Below are 15905 nucleotides of genomic sequence, written 5' to 3'. Positions count from 1 at the left end.
CCACAGCTGTGGAAGACCTCCTGTGTGGTACCAAAGACCTCCCATCCCAAGGACCTCAGCAGCTACAGGCCGGTAGCCCTGACATTACATCTGATGAAGAACCTCGAGAGGTTGGTTCTAAACCATCTGCGCCCCCTGGTGAGGTCTTCATTGGATCCGCTGCAGTTTGCTTACCAGCCTGGCATCAGGGTGGAGGACGCCATCATCTACCTCCTGCACCGAGCTCTGACTCACCTGGAGAAGCCTGGAAGCACTGTGAGGATCATGTTCTTTGATTTCTCTAGTGCTTTTAACACCATCCAGCCACGACTTCTGAGAGACAAGCTGGAGCTATCGGGAGTGGACCACCACATGTCGCAGTGGATACTGGACTACCTCACAGGGCTGTGTCTCTGATACACTGGCCTGCAGTACGGGGGCCCCACAGGGAACTGTGCTGGCACCGTTCCTCTTCACCCTCTACACTGCAGACTTCTCCATCAACTCCCCACGCTGCCACCTACAGAAGTTCTCTGACGACTCTGCCATAGTCGGCCTTGTCACAGGTGAGGACGACTCAGAGTACAGACAGTGGACTCTGGACTTTGTAGACTGGTGCCAGCAGAACCACCTGCTGATCAACGCCGGGAAAACCAAGGAGTTGGTGGTGGACTTCCGGAGACGCAGGCCCACCGCACTGACACCGGTGAACATCCAGGGAGTGGACATTGAGATGGTGGACTCTTATAGGTACCTGGGTGTTCACCTGAATAATAAACTGGACTGGAGCCACAACACTGATGCTCTTTACAGGAAGGGTCAGAGCAGACTCTACCTGCTGAGGCGGCTGAGGTCATTTGGAGTACAGGGAGCGCTTTTAAAGACCTTCTATGACTCTGTGGTGGCATCTGTCACTTTTTACAGTGTTGTATGTTGGAGCAGCAGTTTATCGGCAGCTGAGAGGAAGAGGTTGGATAAACTCATCAGGAAGGCCAGCTCTGTTCTGGGATGCACCCTGGACCCAGTGCAGGTGGTGGGAGACAGAAGGACTCTGGCCAAAATAACATCTGATGGAGAGTCTCCCACCCCATGCATGTAAATGTTGCTGAACTGCAGAGCTCCTTCAGTGAGAGACTGCTGCATCCTAGATGCATGAAGGAGCGTTTCCACAGGTCCTTCCTCCCTGCAGCTGTCAGACTGTACAATCAGAACTGCTCCCAACAATCATAGATGTTTACATCTGCGCTGTAACTGCAATAATTTAATCAACCGATTCACACTACAACCTGGTTTGCCTCTTATCTGTAGTTAATTTTATTAAATTTAATAACTGTACAGTACTCTGTTTATAGTAACCATTGTCCATGATGTAAATATGTAAGAAAAAAATTGTATGTTTCTGTTCTGTGTACTGTTTGTTTGTATGTGTCTTTCTGGCTGCTGTTACAACCAAATTTCCCCTTGTGGGACAATTAAAGGATTATTCTATTCTATAATAATCCATGGTTTCTCTAGAGGGGTCTCACAGCTTTTATCTTTAACTTTTCTGTTTGATTTATGTTATTAGAAACATGACTGCTTGTCTTTTATCTGTGTGACTGTACAGCCTGCTTTATAGGGGTGGTTTTAAATAATCGATTTTCCGATTTCAAATAAAATAAAGCGATATTGACTCATTAGATTCTGGATCGATTTTTAAATATAAGCGTTTTTCCAAAAACGCCCGAATCTCAGGTTAAAGCTCACAAAACTATTTCAACAACCACCAAACAGCTGAAACGGCAAATCCAATGCATCAGAAGCTGTAAGATCTCAGCGTTCTCACCCAGCGGCGTCGAGGCTGAAAGATGACATCTCACAGATTCTTATGCGGCAGGTTTTGTCACTCTCCAGTGCTGTTGTCTGTTTCTTTTTTTTTTTCTTCAAAAATAACCTCCGACAAAGCCTATTTTCTGCTGTTCAATACCGAAGAAATTTAAACTTTTTAAAATTATGCCAATGTCATGGTCCTAGGTGTGACCCAGTGTTGTGTTTAATTTATATTTGAGTATTGTTATTCATGGTTTTAGTTATTTTGAGGTTACATTTTGTTGTTCTAGTTTCAATGTGCCTTCTGTGTTCGTGTTATGTCTACTCTGTTTATTTTTCCTCTCCCATGGTTCATGTCTCTGTTTCAGGGTCAAGTCCGCATCTGTGTTATACTTCCTGTTTTACTTTGACAGTCTGTCTTTTGTCATTGTATTCTGCTTTGCCTCCTTTGTATCGTTAGGTCTGATTTATCCCAACTGTGTTACCACCTGTTCCCCATCCTCTTGTCCTGCTTGTGTATATAAGCCCTGTGTCATACCCTCATTGTGTGTCTGTGTGTGTCTTGTCCATAGTCTCTCGTTTCCATTTTTGTAGCTTCCCTGTTTTTAGTTTCCAGGTTAGTTTTGTGAGTTTATTTTATGGAGTTTTCTGCTACAGCGCAATAAAGCTGCCTGACAGCCTGACCTGACAGCCCATTGTTGGTCAATGGTGCTAGCGTTGGTCATCCACTGACAACACCAGATTGTGTTTTACTGATGTAAAAACTCTTGCACTGGCCGGGAATTGAACCCTGGAAGACCCACTATGGTCTTCCAGCGCTGTTGCGAGTTTGATATACGACACTTAAAAAAATTTCCACTTTTACACTTCGGGAGACAAAACGAGTTACACAATGCTCGCAACAGATCTCAGCGATCCTTGTTCATTCATCAAAGGTAAGAAACGTTTAAAATAAGAGTATGCCAACAGAATAAATTTTCAGGTGTATATTAAAAGTAACGGAAGAGTTGCGATTTCATTTGCGGAGTGTCCATTGCTTGGTTAAAGATGGTTGGAGTTTATCCACTGTTGTAAAGTGGCACGGTAAATCATGAATGAAGCTGCTCCTTAAAAAAAAAAAAAAAAAGATATGTTGATAATCTGCCAGCAGTTCTTATGTGCCATGACTACAGATGTGCAAATAACTATTGAACCATGAATGGTTTTTATTTACATACAGAATAGTTTGTCTAAACCCAGCCATAATGTGCAGCAAGATTATAACTTGAATGTCTTTTTTGTGTTTGGAATTAATTTTAAAAAATAATTGTTTATTTTTTCACTCTATGTCAAGATGCACAAGAAAGTTGTACTCTACCCAGGGAAAATCTCTGGTGTACCGCAAGGGCCACTTGGATACCTTCTCCAGGACCCGTTGAAAGAAGTTAGACTGATTAAAAATGACCCCAAGCTTCGGGACAAGTCTGCATCTATGAGGGAGGACCTTGTATGTCAGAATGCTCTGACTGTTATCTATCAGAGAGGAGGGGGTGCCTCCGACAAGAAGTGCAGGGAGAGTACATCCTGCAGTTTGGAAAATATAAAGGAAAAATCTTTCCGGTGGCTTCTGGAGAACGATGTCGGGTATACCATATACCTGATCAAAAATCTCCAGAATGAAGAGGCTACAGGGGTCTCTATGGAAGAAGGGCATAGCAAGGAGAGCATAGCAAGGAGAGCTTGCGTTCATCTGTACAATAGTGCCCTCAGTTTTGTGGAGTTAAAGACTCTTATGGACTACGAGGCCAGCAGAGTGAGTGTTGCAGCAGAAGCCTCTGAAGATGATCAGCTGGTTGGCTTTGGCTCACGAGCCAAGAGCACCTGGAAGGAGATTTGGGACGGCAGAGGAGATGGCTATGCAGACTTTATCGTGAGGAAGAGCTGCAGTCAAGGAACACGGATGCATAAGCTGCAGCAGTACCTGCGGAAGAAGCAGCAGTCTGCGTCTGCTACCACAAATGCCCCAACTAAACAGACTGGTGAGTTGTTTTAATAATATTAATACAATTTTTTTATGTGAAATATAAGTTCCATATTTATCTAATTGTTGCCTGCATCAGAGGGATGGATGAGGATAAAGACCTGGAGGACACAATGCTGAGTGTCTCACCTGCAAAACTACAAATGCAGAGCTGTAAGTACTCCGTTATTACATTGACTAAGTGTCAGAAGTGATAATGGCTAAGTCTCTTTCTATCTCATATGCCCCTATCCTCTGTCGCCGCATAACTAGTCACTGTGCCAGCAGCAGCAGGGTCCACACCCAGACTATCTTCAGGAGAAAACACAGGTTTTCAAACGAAAGGTTTCAGAACTGGAGTACAACTGTTTTACGTGACGAATTGCTCTCCAAAACTGAGCCTGAACTTGAACTTTTACATATTGTCTGGTTCTTGTTTTTGTGTGTTCTGGCCACGTTCTGGCTATGTTCCTCTGATAGTATAGTTGTATCCTGGCATTATGCTAACTTATGTGAAGCACTCTCAACACCAGTTCTTCTTTGAACACAAGCCCAGAAAAACTTCTGCAGACTCAGCAACTGTGGCACTCTTTAACAGAAGAGTGAGACAACTAGTGTTCCTGTGGTCACCATGGAGCCAGCTGTCTTTAACCCACTCAATAGAGAAGATTGTGGAACACATCTTAAAGAAGCAACCGCAGGAGAAACCTGAGGAAAAAAGGAGGTAGACAAAGAGTTGTCTTGCCTGTGGACAGCCCAAGTCCCAATATGAGACAGATGGATCTACCATCCACTATTTTTACCAGCGAGGGCTTGTGCCATATTTCTATTGTTCAAAGAAGGTACATCAAAGTTATGCTGCTGAGGGAATCGGTAACCCTAAAATGCCCTTTGAAGAATTTATTCAGACAGAATTTTTCCAGAGGGAACCGGACACTACCAAGAAGAGGGTGGAGGAAAAGGCCAGAATCCCAACAACCAGGCCGCCTCTGCAGATTCAGCCACAGGGATGTGAACCAGGGACCAAATAGTCCACACATTCATACGGGCTTCCCTGGAGTGGCAGGAAAATATATCTGCTGCCCTTCGAAAGTGTACTCTATATATGGAGACAAAGAAATGGACAAGGAAATGACCTGGAAGGATATTCAGCAGTCTCCTTTCTATGAGGCAGAGAGACATAGATGGGTGGAAGAAAAAAGCAAATAAGGAAGAAACAGTTGATATTGTATATAAAACAGTTTTGTTCTAGTTGTGAATGTCTGTGAAAGTAATAACAGATTGTAAATGTAAATTGTTTTCTGCAAAAATATCAACACAGTGCTCTCTTTATAACCTCTGAGTTCACCTACATGTTTATATAACTGTATGCTTACCATCAGGTAATCAGTTTAAAAAAAAAAGAAAAAAAAAAAGTTGTGAGTGCTGTTCTTAAATTTTATTAAATTTTTTTTAAATTTTATTTCCACAGTGATGCCTTGTACAAAGTCTGATCTTTTGGGAGAGGCCCGTTTCATTTTCGGTCAAAAAACAAAGTAACTTTTATTCAACCCGCAAGTTAAGTTAAAATTTGCCAGGGGTATGAATAATTACAGGCTTAACTGTGTATAAATTGTTAAATAGTGTGTGTGTAAAAACAGGGAAGAAAAACAGGTGTTGCATTGGCCGGGAATCGAACCCGGGCCTCCCGCGTGGCAGGCGAGAATTCTACCACTGAACCACCAATGCACGCTGCACTAACTTTTGCACAGAAAATAGAGGGCGGCCTGACAGGCCAGTAGCACATTTAGCATTGTTGGCTACGAAACACTTCACTATGAGCGGCGTGAGAGTGTGTCAGCTACTATGCTGTCAGTATCTTATGCTTAATCACAAGATTATAATCCTGTGCCAGCTGTGCCCAGTGCATCAGTCGCTGGGTATTATTGTACATTCAGTGAAGACAAATGACAGGATTGTGGTCTGTGAGTACAGTTACCAGAGAGGAGCTGGAGCCAACATACACTGCAAAATGCTGCAGGGCAAGAAGCAGAGCTCGTGCTTCCTCCTCTATAGCAGAATAGATCTGCTGATGGCGTTTGAAGTTGACATAGAAAAAACAGACAGGATGGCACACACACACTCCTCATCCTGCAATGACACAGAAAATAAAAAACTCCAAGGGACTGTAAAGTCTGTTTAAAATCTCTGGACAAGAAATTAGTTCCCCGATCTATCGGTACCATTTTTGGTGAAACCAAATGTGGTAAAACACTTTAATGCTTGTCGTAGTGATTCTCCGCAGGGGGAACTGCTTCAGGGAATCGAGTGGACACACATTTTATGGTCAACAAAAACTGATTACCTGCCCTCGTTTTTGGAAAAGGACCAACGCACTCTACCAGGACATGTTCAAATGGTTCACCGATGGCAGGGATAGGACACAGCGGAGCAGGGGGGCCACCACTTGGTTTGGTTTACCCACAAGCTGACAAGTGTTACAAAACCGCACCACATCTGCTTTCATTGCTGGCCAAAAGAAATGTTGCAATATGCGGTCATATGTCTTGGTAACACCCAAATGACCTGACGATGAATGTTCACGTGCTAACTGTAGCACATGCTGGTGAAAATTGAAACCACTATCTGCTGAACTGTACTCTTCTCCTGACCTGTTATTCCACCTGTGCATCAACAAACAGTCAGAAACCAAAAATGTTTTCTACTTACCCCCCTTTGTAACATCATCCTCAGGCAAACCGGTAAGACATTTGGCTAATGATGGGTAAGTGTGGGGGATTCTCAGATTCAGGAGCTGGCTCAAGCACACTTTGCGCCTGCTCTTAGGCACCATTATCCACTTTATCAACAATACTTCAGGGCTAACAATACCAATAAAATACAGACACATCTAACACACACACACACACACACACACACACACTCCAAAGGCAAGAGCAAATATATAGCCTTGGGGCTAAACAATGAATAACAATACCATGGAACCTCTCCTCAGTCCTACCTACCCTCAAATGCTAGCCTACCTAGCTTCTGGAGTTTACCAGGCTCGAGGCAACTTTAAAGGCGAACCTTCAGTGCTGAAAGCACTGAAAAGCCTACCCCCAACAGGGACCTAATCCCCACCCAGGATTACTCCGAAAATAAAAAAGGCAAAATAAAAAAAACGAGTGTCTGAAGGAAGAGATTACACTCAGCTAGACACTCACCTGTGCTAACTGGGGAGAGAGTCCCAAATATACCAAAGTTAAGCAAGCAACCTGAAAACAACATACAGACACCAAAACTCCTACAGAGCCGTTTCAGTTCCTTTCATTCAGATCCCAGACGTACCCCCACATTGTTACGGCCCCACAACTAAGGTCTCGGGAAAGGTGTGGGGAACAGTAACAAACGGGACCGTGAAAGAACAAGAAGGGAGCCAAACAGAGCAGTATGGCAAATATTACATTTTTATTACAAACCATCCTAGCACAAAGAGATGGCAACGCCACGTTATCAGTAAGATCAAGAAAGAAAAAAGATCACAACTAAGTCTTCTGTGTCTAAAGAAGGCGGAGGAACAAAAAAAACAAACAACAAAGAAAAATGCACTTCTGAAGCCCACATGCCCACCCCAATCACTAGTAGCAGCACACACCTTACTGCTGCTGAGGCCCACAAGCCCACACTACCAAAGCAGCAAGCTCCCCACTGCGTTCACAACTCCAAACTGCAACAAGAACAACCACACCATAGGACCTCTTCATTCACTAGAAAGCAGTGCAAAGACAAAGAGAAAAAACCCCAACACCACACAGTTCTTCTCCAACCTATATAACATCAGAGTTAATTGCTGACTGGGTCCTGGTGCCGAATGAGGGAATGAGCAGCAGCTGCGTCATTGAGTGAGGGCAGAGAGAGAAAGAGAGACAGAGAGGGGTGGAGCAAGAGAGGAGGAGGGGGAGAGAGAGAGCAACACCACACCCACACACTCCCATAGCCTCACAGGATGCAACACCGGCCTACTTGGAGTTACTGGGTTGAATTTAAAAAGATTGCTTGCTGTAGGAACTTCTGCAGTGGCCAGGAATCAAACCCAGGCCTCCTGCATGGGAGGCTGGGATTGTTTAGCTCAAAAGGCCTAAACAGTTTCCCATTCATTCTCTATGGTAGTGCTAAACTACAGATTTAATATATTATTCACCACTGTGACCCTTCCGGCGCTGATGCGAGTTTGAGACGTGGCAGTTTTTAAAAATTTCCACTTTTGAATTTCAGGAAAAAAGACAAGTTATGCACCACTTGCAACAGATCTCAGTGATCCTTGTTCATTCATCAAAGGTAAGACACGTTGTTTAAAATAAGAGTAAACCAACAGATTAAAAATTTCAGGTGTATTTTAAAGGTAACAGAAGTGTTCAGTGTGATTTCATTTACTTGATTAGTGTAAGAAAATGTCTATCACTTGGTTAAAGACAGTTACATTTTATCAGCTGTGATAAAAAGGCATGGTAAATTATGAATAATTCTGTCTTGATGTATGCTCAATCATCCAGGAAAGTAAATTCCAAAAAGTGGATTCTGTACATCTGGACGTAGTCTTTTCAGTGGGAGAAACGTTTTGTCACTCATCCAAGTGACTTCTTCAGTCTCAGCTGGATGCAGGTTTCCCCAAACTTATAAACAGTACATTTGCACACAGACTGAAACTAGCCCACTAAATAAACAATGGGCTGTGAGGCCAGTTTCATTATCATTAATATGCAAATTGTCATGACCATTGATGGTTGTATGTCAAGATTCACAAGAAAGTTGTATTCTACCCAGGGAAAATCTGTGGTGTTCCAAAAGGAGCCACTTAGATACCTTCTCCAGGACCCATCGGATGAAGCTACACGGATTAAAAATGAGCTTCAGGACAAGTCTGCACTTTTGAAAGAGGACCTTGTGCACTGATCCCAACAGCTTGCTGCACCGCACATCCAAGCTGCACATATCCCGTTATGTTAAACAATTGGCTAAGCTTCTAAACACTTATTTGAACACAAGCCCAGAAAAACTTCTGCAGACTCAGCAACTGTGGCACTCTTTAACAGAAGAGAGTGAGACACCTAGTGTTCCTGTGGTCACCATGGAGCCAGCTGTCTTTAACCCACCTCCTCCTGCCCTGCCTACACCTCTGACACAAGACTCAATAAAGAAGATTGTGGAAAGCATCTTAGAAGCAACACCAGGAGAAACCTGAGGAAAAAAAGGAGGTAGACAAAGATTTCTCTTGCCTGTGGACAGCCCAAGTCCCAATATGAGACAGATGGATCTTCCATCCACTATTTTTACCAGCGAGGGCCTGTGCCGTATTTCTATTGTTCAAAGAAGGTACATCAAAGTTATGCTGCTGAGGGAATCGGTAACCCTAAAATGCCCTTTGAAGAATTTATTCAGACAGAATTTTTCCAGAGGGAACCGGACACTACCAAGAAGAGGGTGGAGGAAAGGATTGAGGAAAAGGCCAGAATCCCAACAATCAGGCCGCCTCTATAGATTCAGCCACAGGGACCTGAAACAGGGACCAAATAGCCCACACATACAGGCTTCCCTGGAGTGGCAGGAAAATATGTCTACTGCCCTTCAAAAGTGTACTCTCTATACAGAAACAAAGGCATGGACAGGGAAATGACCTGGAAGGAGTTTCAGGAGTCTCTTTTCTATGAGGCAGAGAGGCATAGTTGGGTGGAGGAAAACAGTTGACACTGTACATAAGACAGTTTTGTTCTAGTTATGAATGTTTTTTTGTTTATATATATGAAAACAGATTGTAAATATGAAAATGTAAGTCAATTATTTTCTGCAAAAATATCAACACTCTTCTTTATAACCTCTAAGAGTTCGCCTATATGTTTATATATCTGTGTATGCTTACCATCAGGTAATCTGTTTTAAAAGAGTTGTGAGTGCTGCCCTGACACTGACACTGATTATGAAACTGACCTGCTGGCCCATTGTTGGTCAATGGTGCTAGCATCAGTCATCCACTGAAAACATAAACTTATGTTTTACTCATGTAAAAGCTCCTGCATTGGCCAGGAATCTAACCCAGGCCTCCCGCGTGGCAGGCGAGAATTCTACCACTGAACCACCAATGCCTGAGGAAAAGACTTTCGCAAAGAAAAAGGTGGGTGGCCCCACTCGCCAGCTGTGTAAATTGCATGCATCAGCAGTCCCCAACCATTTTTGTGCCACGGACCGCTTTAATGTCAGACAATATTTTCACGGACCGGCCTTTAAGGTATCGCAGATAAATACAGCAAAAGAAAATGATACGACCAAGACAAAAACTGTGGTGGTGGGTATAATTGTATCGACCCAGTTAGTTAGGGTCCTGTCATACTCGACGATAAAGCCATTTTAGCCATCGTATGTGAAAAAACTTGCGATACATCGAGTATACTCGATTTATTGCGCACCCTTAATTGCTTACTGTAGGAACTTTTGCACAGAAAATAGACAGTGGCCCCTCTGGCCAGTTGCAAACTTAAGAATATGTATAATATAGATTATTAATTATAGGATCTTTCTTGAAGCACTTAATTTTAATACTGGGGGATTCTATAACAGATTTACACATATATAATAGAAAAAGGGAAGAAAAAACAATGTGCTGCATTGGCCGGGAATCGAACCCGGGCCTCCCGCGTGGCAGGCGAGAATTCTACCACTGAACCACCAATGCTTGCGGTGGCAACTTTAGCACAGAAAACAGAGGATGTCCCTACCGGCCAGTAGCACATTTAGCATTGTTTTCAGGCCCATATGTGACGAGCAAGGGTGGACCTGACTGTGAAACTGAAATTGGCTCACTACACAGTCAGCAACTTTTGCAAACAAGAAAGATGGTGGCCCCTCTGCTCATCTCTAAATCAGTACAGGCCAATGTGTGATTGTCTGTTAATGACAAAAAGTTTAGTTTAAAAAACAAAAGAGTAAACACCGCAGTCCCATTCCTTAATGAAAGTAAGAGTTTCACGGCAACAAGGACAACAACAAAAACTCTCTCAACACACATGTTTGAGAGAAAGGTATGAAAACGACATAACACTCTGATACTAAGTAAAAGACAAAGACACAAGAAGTAAAAGTTAAAGTATGGAGAAAAACACAAGAAAGATGCGGCGCCTCTGCTTATCTGTAAATCAGTACAGGTCAATGTTTGATTTTTTGTGTGAGAGATGGGAGATGCTGACCTATGTACAGACTCATCTTTGCCATGTTGTTCTCTAACAGCTTCGCCCAATGAGACGCCCTCCTCGCCACATATGGACCTAAATGCAGAGAGCACGCCGTCTCCAACACCACTCTGTGCAGACACAAATGAATAGAGAGTTACACACAATATAATGCCAAAAGCATCCACTACCAGTTATAATGATAGCATGATAATATGTAAAAAAAAAAAAGAATGAAATTCCCTGTATTTATTTCTGACTTGACCTCTGTAGATTTTTTCTGCTAAATTACTGGAATCGGTCACTTGTTTTGAGTCACACTGGATAACAAAAATTGTCTGTATTTTAATTCTTGGGAATATCGTGTTTTAGAAAAGAGGATATCCATGGTATGCTTATGGTCATTAGCCAATGACTGATCCGTTTCAGAGAAAGACCCACCCATTTTTGTTTTATCTATTTTTTTTTTTAAAACAAGACGGCATAAATACTTCAGTAATCATTGGATGACATCGTGGTAGCTACGTCTTTAATACTGTCTATATTAGGGATGTGTGCAACTAGTCAACTAATCCATCATTGATGTCACATTGATGGCACCAGATGTAATAGTAATAGATGTAACTGCTGCTCCTATACATCGAAAGGAGTCAGCAGTTCTATTCTGAGCCACCTGAGTACGGTATTGTGACCAGGCACATCCTACTAGGCTGTTTTTTAACAGTCTGAATGGCCCAGTGGAAGGAGCTGTTTGTGATTCTGGAGGCGTCAAGCCTGACTGACCTAAGGTGCCAACCAGAGGACAGTAGGGCAAACAGGTGGTGGGCAGGGTGCAAGGAGTCACCTGTGATGGCCCTGGTTTTCCTGAGACTGAAGGAGCTGGCAATGGCAACCACTGCTAACTGCATATTTCCCCAACCTTATAAACAATACATTTGCATAATGACTGAAACTAGCACCACTGACAAACAATGGGCTCAGGCACCCTCCTCGATTCAGAGATGGTCTTCCTCTTTTTATGTAAATGGCCTACTTGACTCCCTGCTGAGAGGGGCTCAGTGGGGAAGGGCCCCAGCAGCAAGGAGACGCCCCCCCCATCTGTTGACAACCAAGAGGTGCCCCTTAAGTTCTGTTCAGGTTGTCGGTCCCAGAAGGCACTGCACACAAAAACACATTTTTTACTGTCTGCGGTTTTATCACTCTGTTAGGATGTGTTAGATGTTCAGGTGACCACATCAGGTGTTCCCACTGTATTTCATTGTTGTGGCCCAATAGGTGTGTCTCCAACAAGCTGTATGATTGTACATGTTCCCATGTTACAATCAATAAAACATGCACATTCTCAAATAACTGCAAACTGTCAGCCTGTGGGCTCATTTTGAGCAAAGTTCAGGAAGATGTTACCTGTCAAGCAAACACACTGTGGGCGGGGAATCACCTACAGTTCTGCAGATGAGCCAGCTGTACAGCATCTGTCAATGTTTGATTGCTGGCTAACAGATAAGTAGAATTTAAGGTGTGCTATCCACAAGAGAGTTAAAGAATTTATAGCCGGTCTAAATGCCAAGACATACATAATAGAGAGGGGGATGAAAAGGGAGCAGTGCATTGGCCGGGAATCGAACCCGGGCCTCCCGCGTGGCAGGCGAGAATTCTACCACTGAACCACCAATGCTTGACACTGTGACTTTTGCACAGAACACAGAGGTAAGTCAAACAATAACAATTTATGGACCTAATTTCTGTGCCACAAAAAGCAAGCAAATGCAAAAGTGCCTTTAACCTGTATTCTATCCAATGGTCATCACACTGGCTTTCAGTCCTTTATAGTAAGTAGAGAAGCAGTTTTAAAGGTGGGCATTCAACAACAGATTTTATAGCTGCTATGAATACCTACACACATGGAAGAAAAAAAATTGAGTCTTGCATTGGCCGGGAATCGAACCCGGGCCTCCCGCGTGGCAGGCGAGAATTCTACCACTGAACCACCAATGCTTGCTGCTGTGACTTTTGCACAGGAAATGCAGCAGTTTCTGGGCCAGCCGGCATGCACTAAGCATTATGCTTTTTGATTTTTCCAGTGCATTCAACACCATCAGGCTAATCCTGCTGGGTGATAAGCTGACAGCGGTGCAGGGGGATGCCTCTCCCCCTATACAGAAAGACCACAATATGTGGCTCTTTAACACTTTTTGTCTGACAAGGTGATCAGCAAGGGGTAGAGCCCCCTGTTTGCTGATGCAGCTGAGGTCTTTTATCATGTTTACCACTGGCTGGAAGTGACACCACTGGATGAGTCACGAAAGTCACAATAATCAAAGAGCAAGATTTTTTTAGGATGCCAGCCAGAAAAAAAAAATGGTGTCATTTATTTTAAAGTTGCTCTACTTGCACACCTACCATGACACAAAGAAAAGAAGAAGAAAATTAGGCTGCATTGGCCGGGAATCGAACCCAGGCCTGGCGTGGCAGGCGAGAATTCTACCACTGAACCACCAATGCTCACAGCAAAGACTTTTGCACAACGAAAAAAGAACCGACTGCGGCCCCCTTCCGGGAACTTTAACACTCAGTAGACGGTAAAGATCAATGTTACATTTCCAGCGAACAGAAAAACGGTTTTAAAGCTGTGCATTCTACAACAGGCTTAAAGAATTCATACCTTTTATGAACACGTCCACATAATTATTCATATTTATTTGCTTCGAGAAAGTGAAGATATAATTTTTATGTTGCCTCTGACAAATAAAAAGGAAGCAATGCATTGGCCGGGAATCGAACCCGGGCCTCCCGCGTGGCAGGCGAGAATTCTACCACTGAACCACCAATGCGTACATTAGCAAGAAAAATCACAACCGAGAAAAATTCTGTGAAACATTCTAAGTGTTGAGCTTGTCTTCGTAAAGTCGCTTGTTTTTCTGGACTCAATATTTTTTCTAAATAGCTCAGAAGGTTGTGATAATTTCATATTTCATATCGGAAAAAAATCTTTCCTGGGTCGCCGGCTACTGCACTTTAGGGTTCGCTTGTAGTGTATGCTAACTTATATAAAGCCTTTGAAAAAATGTCGCCTAAACTTTTACACGTTTCGCTGACTCAAGTTTAATATGCGGAGATAATAATTAGCATTTGTACACGGTGGTATAGGGCCTCGTGCTTTATTAACCCTATTAATTAATGCTTATTCATAATTAGCCTTGTTAATTAATGCTTTGCTAGCAGGTTGTACCGACATGCTGTGCACGTGATTTCGTGCACAACACGCACTGAAGTTAATCGACCAACATGAAGGACGTTAAATAGCACTCACCGCAGCGGTGGCTGCAGATTTGATGTGGCGACAATGCAGGAGGCAGCGCCGAGGAGACGGCAGCAGCCGCCCTCCAGTCAGCCCGAGGAGCATTGTTTGCAAATGTCACCGACAGGTCACCGACGGCGAAACACAAACGCAGACTGCCGCTGACAACATAAAAGCTACTTCTAGCACACCGCTTCCGGAACTGTTTTCAAAATAAAACAAACTCTCAGCAACTCTCTAGTGGGGTGTTCATCGTTTGAGAATGACGTTTTCCTGATAAAATATAATAATCATATACTCCTTGGAATGGTTTTTTTGGATTTTTTTGGTTTATATTGGGGGCCGGGGTCCACAATGAAAACAGTATAGCTATGTAAACATCATAGTATATATGTATATATATATGTATATACCAGAAGGCAACATTGCAGACATAGAGGACAGCTACAAGTACCTGGGCATCCCACAGGCAAATGGAAACCATGAAGAGGCCGCTAGGAAAGCTGCAACCACTCCTCAGGTAAGTCCTGAGGAGTGGTTGCAGCTGAATGGTAAGAACAAGATCTATCAACACCTATGCCCTGCCTGTGATCAGGTACCCGGCTGGGATAATAAGCTGGCCAAAGGAGGAGATAGAAGCCACTGACATCAAGACAAGAAAGCTCCTGACCATGCATGGAGGGTTTCACCCCAAGTCTAGCACCCTGAGGTTGTACGCTAAGCGGAAGGAAGGGGGCCGAGGACTGGTGAGTGTCAGCACCACAGTCCAGGATGAGACAAGAAACATCCACGAATACATCACGAAGATGGCCCCAACTGACAGTGTGCTCAGTGAATACCTCAGGCAGCAGAAACCCAAGAAAGAGGAGGAAGGCGAGGAACCATCATGGAAGGACAGGCCCCTGCACGGTATGTACCACCGGCAGATAGAGGAGGTGGCTGATATCCAGAAATCCTACCAGTGGCTGGACAAAGCTGGACTGAAAGACAGCACAGAGGCACTAATCATGGCAGCACAAGAACAAGCTCTGAGTACAAGATCCATAGAGGCTGGGGTCTATCACACCAGGCAAGACCCCAGGTGCAGGCTGTGTAAAGATGCCCCAGAGACAATCCAGCACATAACAGCAGGGTGCAAGATGCTAGCAGGCAAGGCATACATGGAACGCCATAACCAAGTGGCCGGCATAGTGTACAGGAACATCTGTGCCGAGTATAACCTGGAAGTCCCAAGGTCAAAATGGGAGATGCCCCCAAGGGTGATGGAGAATGACCGAGCTAAGATCCTGTGGGACTTCCAGATGCAGACGGACAAAATGGTGGTGGCTAACCAACCGGACATAGTGGTGGTAGACAAACAGAAGAAGACGGCTGTAGTGATCGATGTAGCGGTTCCGAATGACAGCAATATCAGGAAGAAGGAACACGAGAAGCTGGAGAAATACCAAGGGCTCAGAGAAGAGCTCGAGAGGATGTGGAGGGTGAAGGTAACGGTGGTCCCCGTGGTAATCGGAGCACTAGGTGCGGTGACTCCCAAGCTAGGCGAGTGGCTCCAGCAGATCCCGGGAACAACATCGGAGATCTCTGTCCAGAAGAGCGCAGTCCTGGGAACAGCCAA

At 43.9% G+C, this 15905-nt stretch overlaps 2 protein-coding genes and 6 non-coding genes across 9 annotated transcripts in view; 1 reads left to right on the top strand and 7 right to left on the bottom strand.

Annotated features, from left to right (window-relative positions):
* ldhd (lactate dehydrogenase D) overlaps positions 1–14475 on the bottom strand; it is a 34828-nt gene extending 20353 nt beyond the window's left edge. The window contains exons 1-2 of the mRNA XM_013265573.3: positions 14300–14475; positions 11008–11120 (exon numbers count right to left, since the gene is read on the bottom strand). Coding sequence (XP_013121027.1) covers positions 11008–11120; positions 14300–14392 — 206 coding nt within the window. The 5' untranslated portion in view covers positions 14393–14475. The remainder of the gene's footprint in view (positions 1–11007; positions 11121–14299) is intronic.
* LOC112847423 (uncharacterized) lies at positions 1373–5196 on the top strand. 2 transcript variants are annotated; one of them, XM_025909135.1, is made up of 3 exons: positions 1373–3806; positions 3888–3961; positions 4061–5196. In XM_025909135.1, the coding sequence occupies exons 1-2, from the start codon at positions 3122–3124 to the stop codon at positions 3926–3928; spliced, it is 726 nt and encodes a 241-aa protein (XP_025764920.1). In that variant the 5' UTR covers positions 1373–3121; the 3' UTR covers positions 3929–3961; positions 4061–5196. The 2 variants fall into 2 exon arrangements, with proteins under 2 accessions (XP_025764920.1, XP_025764919.1); XM_025909134.1 differs by having other exon boundaries at positions 3888–5196.
* trnag-gcc (transfer RNA glycine (anticodon GCC)) lies at positions 5445–5515 on the bottom strand. Its single transcript has one exon. It is a non-coding gene; the product is annotated as a tRNA-Gly (tRNA).
* Positions 9839–9909, bottom strand: trnag-gcc (transfer RNA glycine (anticodon GCC)). Its single transcript has one exon. It is a non-coding gene; the product is annotated as a tRNA-Gly (tRNA).
* On the bottom strand, positions 10426–10496 carry trnag-gcc (transfer RNA glycine (anticodon GCC)). Its single transcript has one exon. It is a non-coding gene; the product is annotated as a tRNA-Gly (tRNA).
* trnag-gcc (transfer RNA glycine (anticodon GCC)) lies at positions 12594–12664 on the bottom strand. The gene has a single exon. It is a non-coding gene; the product is annotated as a tRNA-Gly (tRNA).
* trnag-gcc (transfer RNA glycine (anticodon GCC)) lies at positions 12914–12984 on the bottom strand. The gene has a single exon. It is a non-coding gene; the product is annotated as a tRNA-Gly (tRNA).
* trnag-gcc (transfer RNA glycine (anticodon GCC)) lies at positions 13750–13820 on the bottom strand. The gene has a single exon. It is a non-coding gene; the product is annotated as a tRNA-Gly (tRNA).
* Positions 14476–15905: the final 1430 nt, after the last annotated feature.

This window comes from Oreochromis niloticus, linkage group LG7 (assembly GCF_001858045.2).
Source record: "Oreochromis niloticus isolate F11D_XX linkage group LG7, O_niloticus_UMD_NMBU, whole genome shotgun sequence".
Classification (NCBI taxonomy): Eukaryota; Metazoa; Chordata; class Actinopteri; order Cichliformes; family Cichlidae; genus Oreochromis; species Oreochromis niloticus.
Note: the sequence above shows the minus strand (reverse complement) of the source record. Positions and strands in the feature narration are given on the sequence as shown.

Coding starts and splice junctions, on each gene's coding strand:
- LOC112847423 (XM_025909135.1), top strand. CDS start 3,122: ATGCACAAGAAAGTTGTACTCTACCCAGGGAAAATCTCTGGTGTACCG. Junction 3,807..3,887: donor TGCCCCAACTAAACAGACTG/GTGAGTTGTTTT, acceptor TGCCTGCATCAG/AGGGATGGATGAGGATAAAG.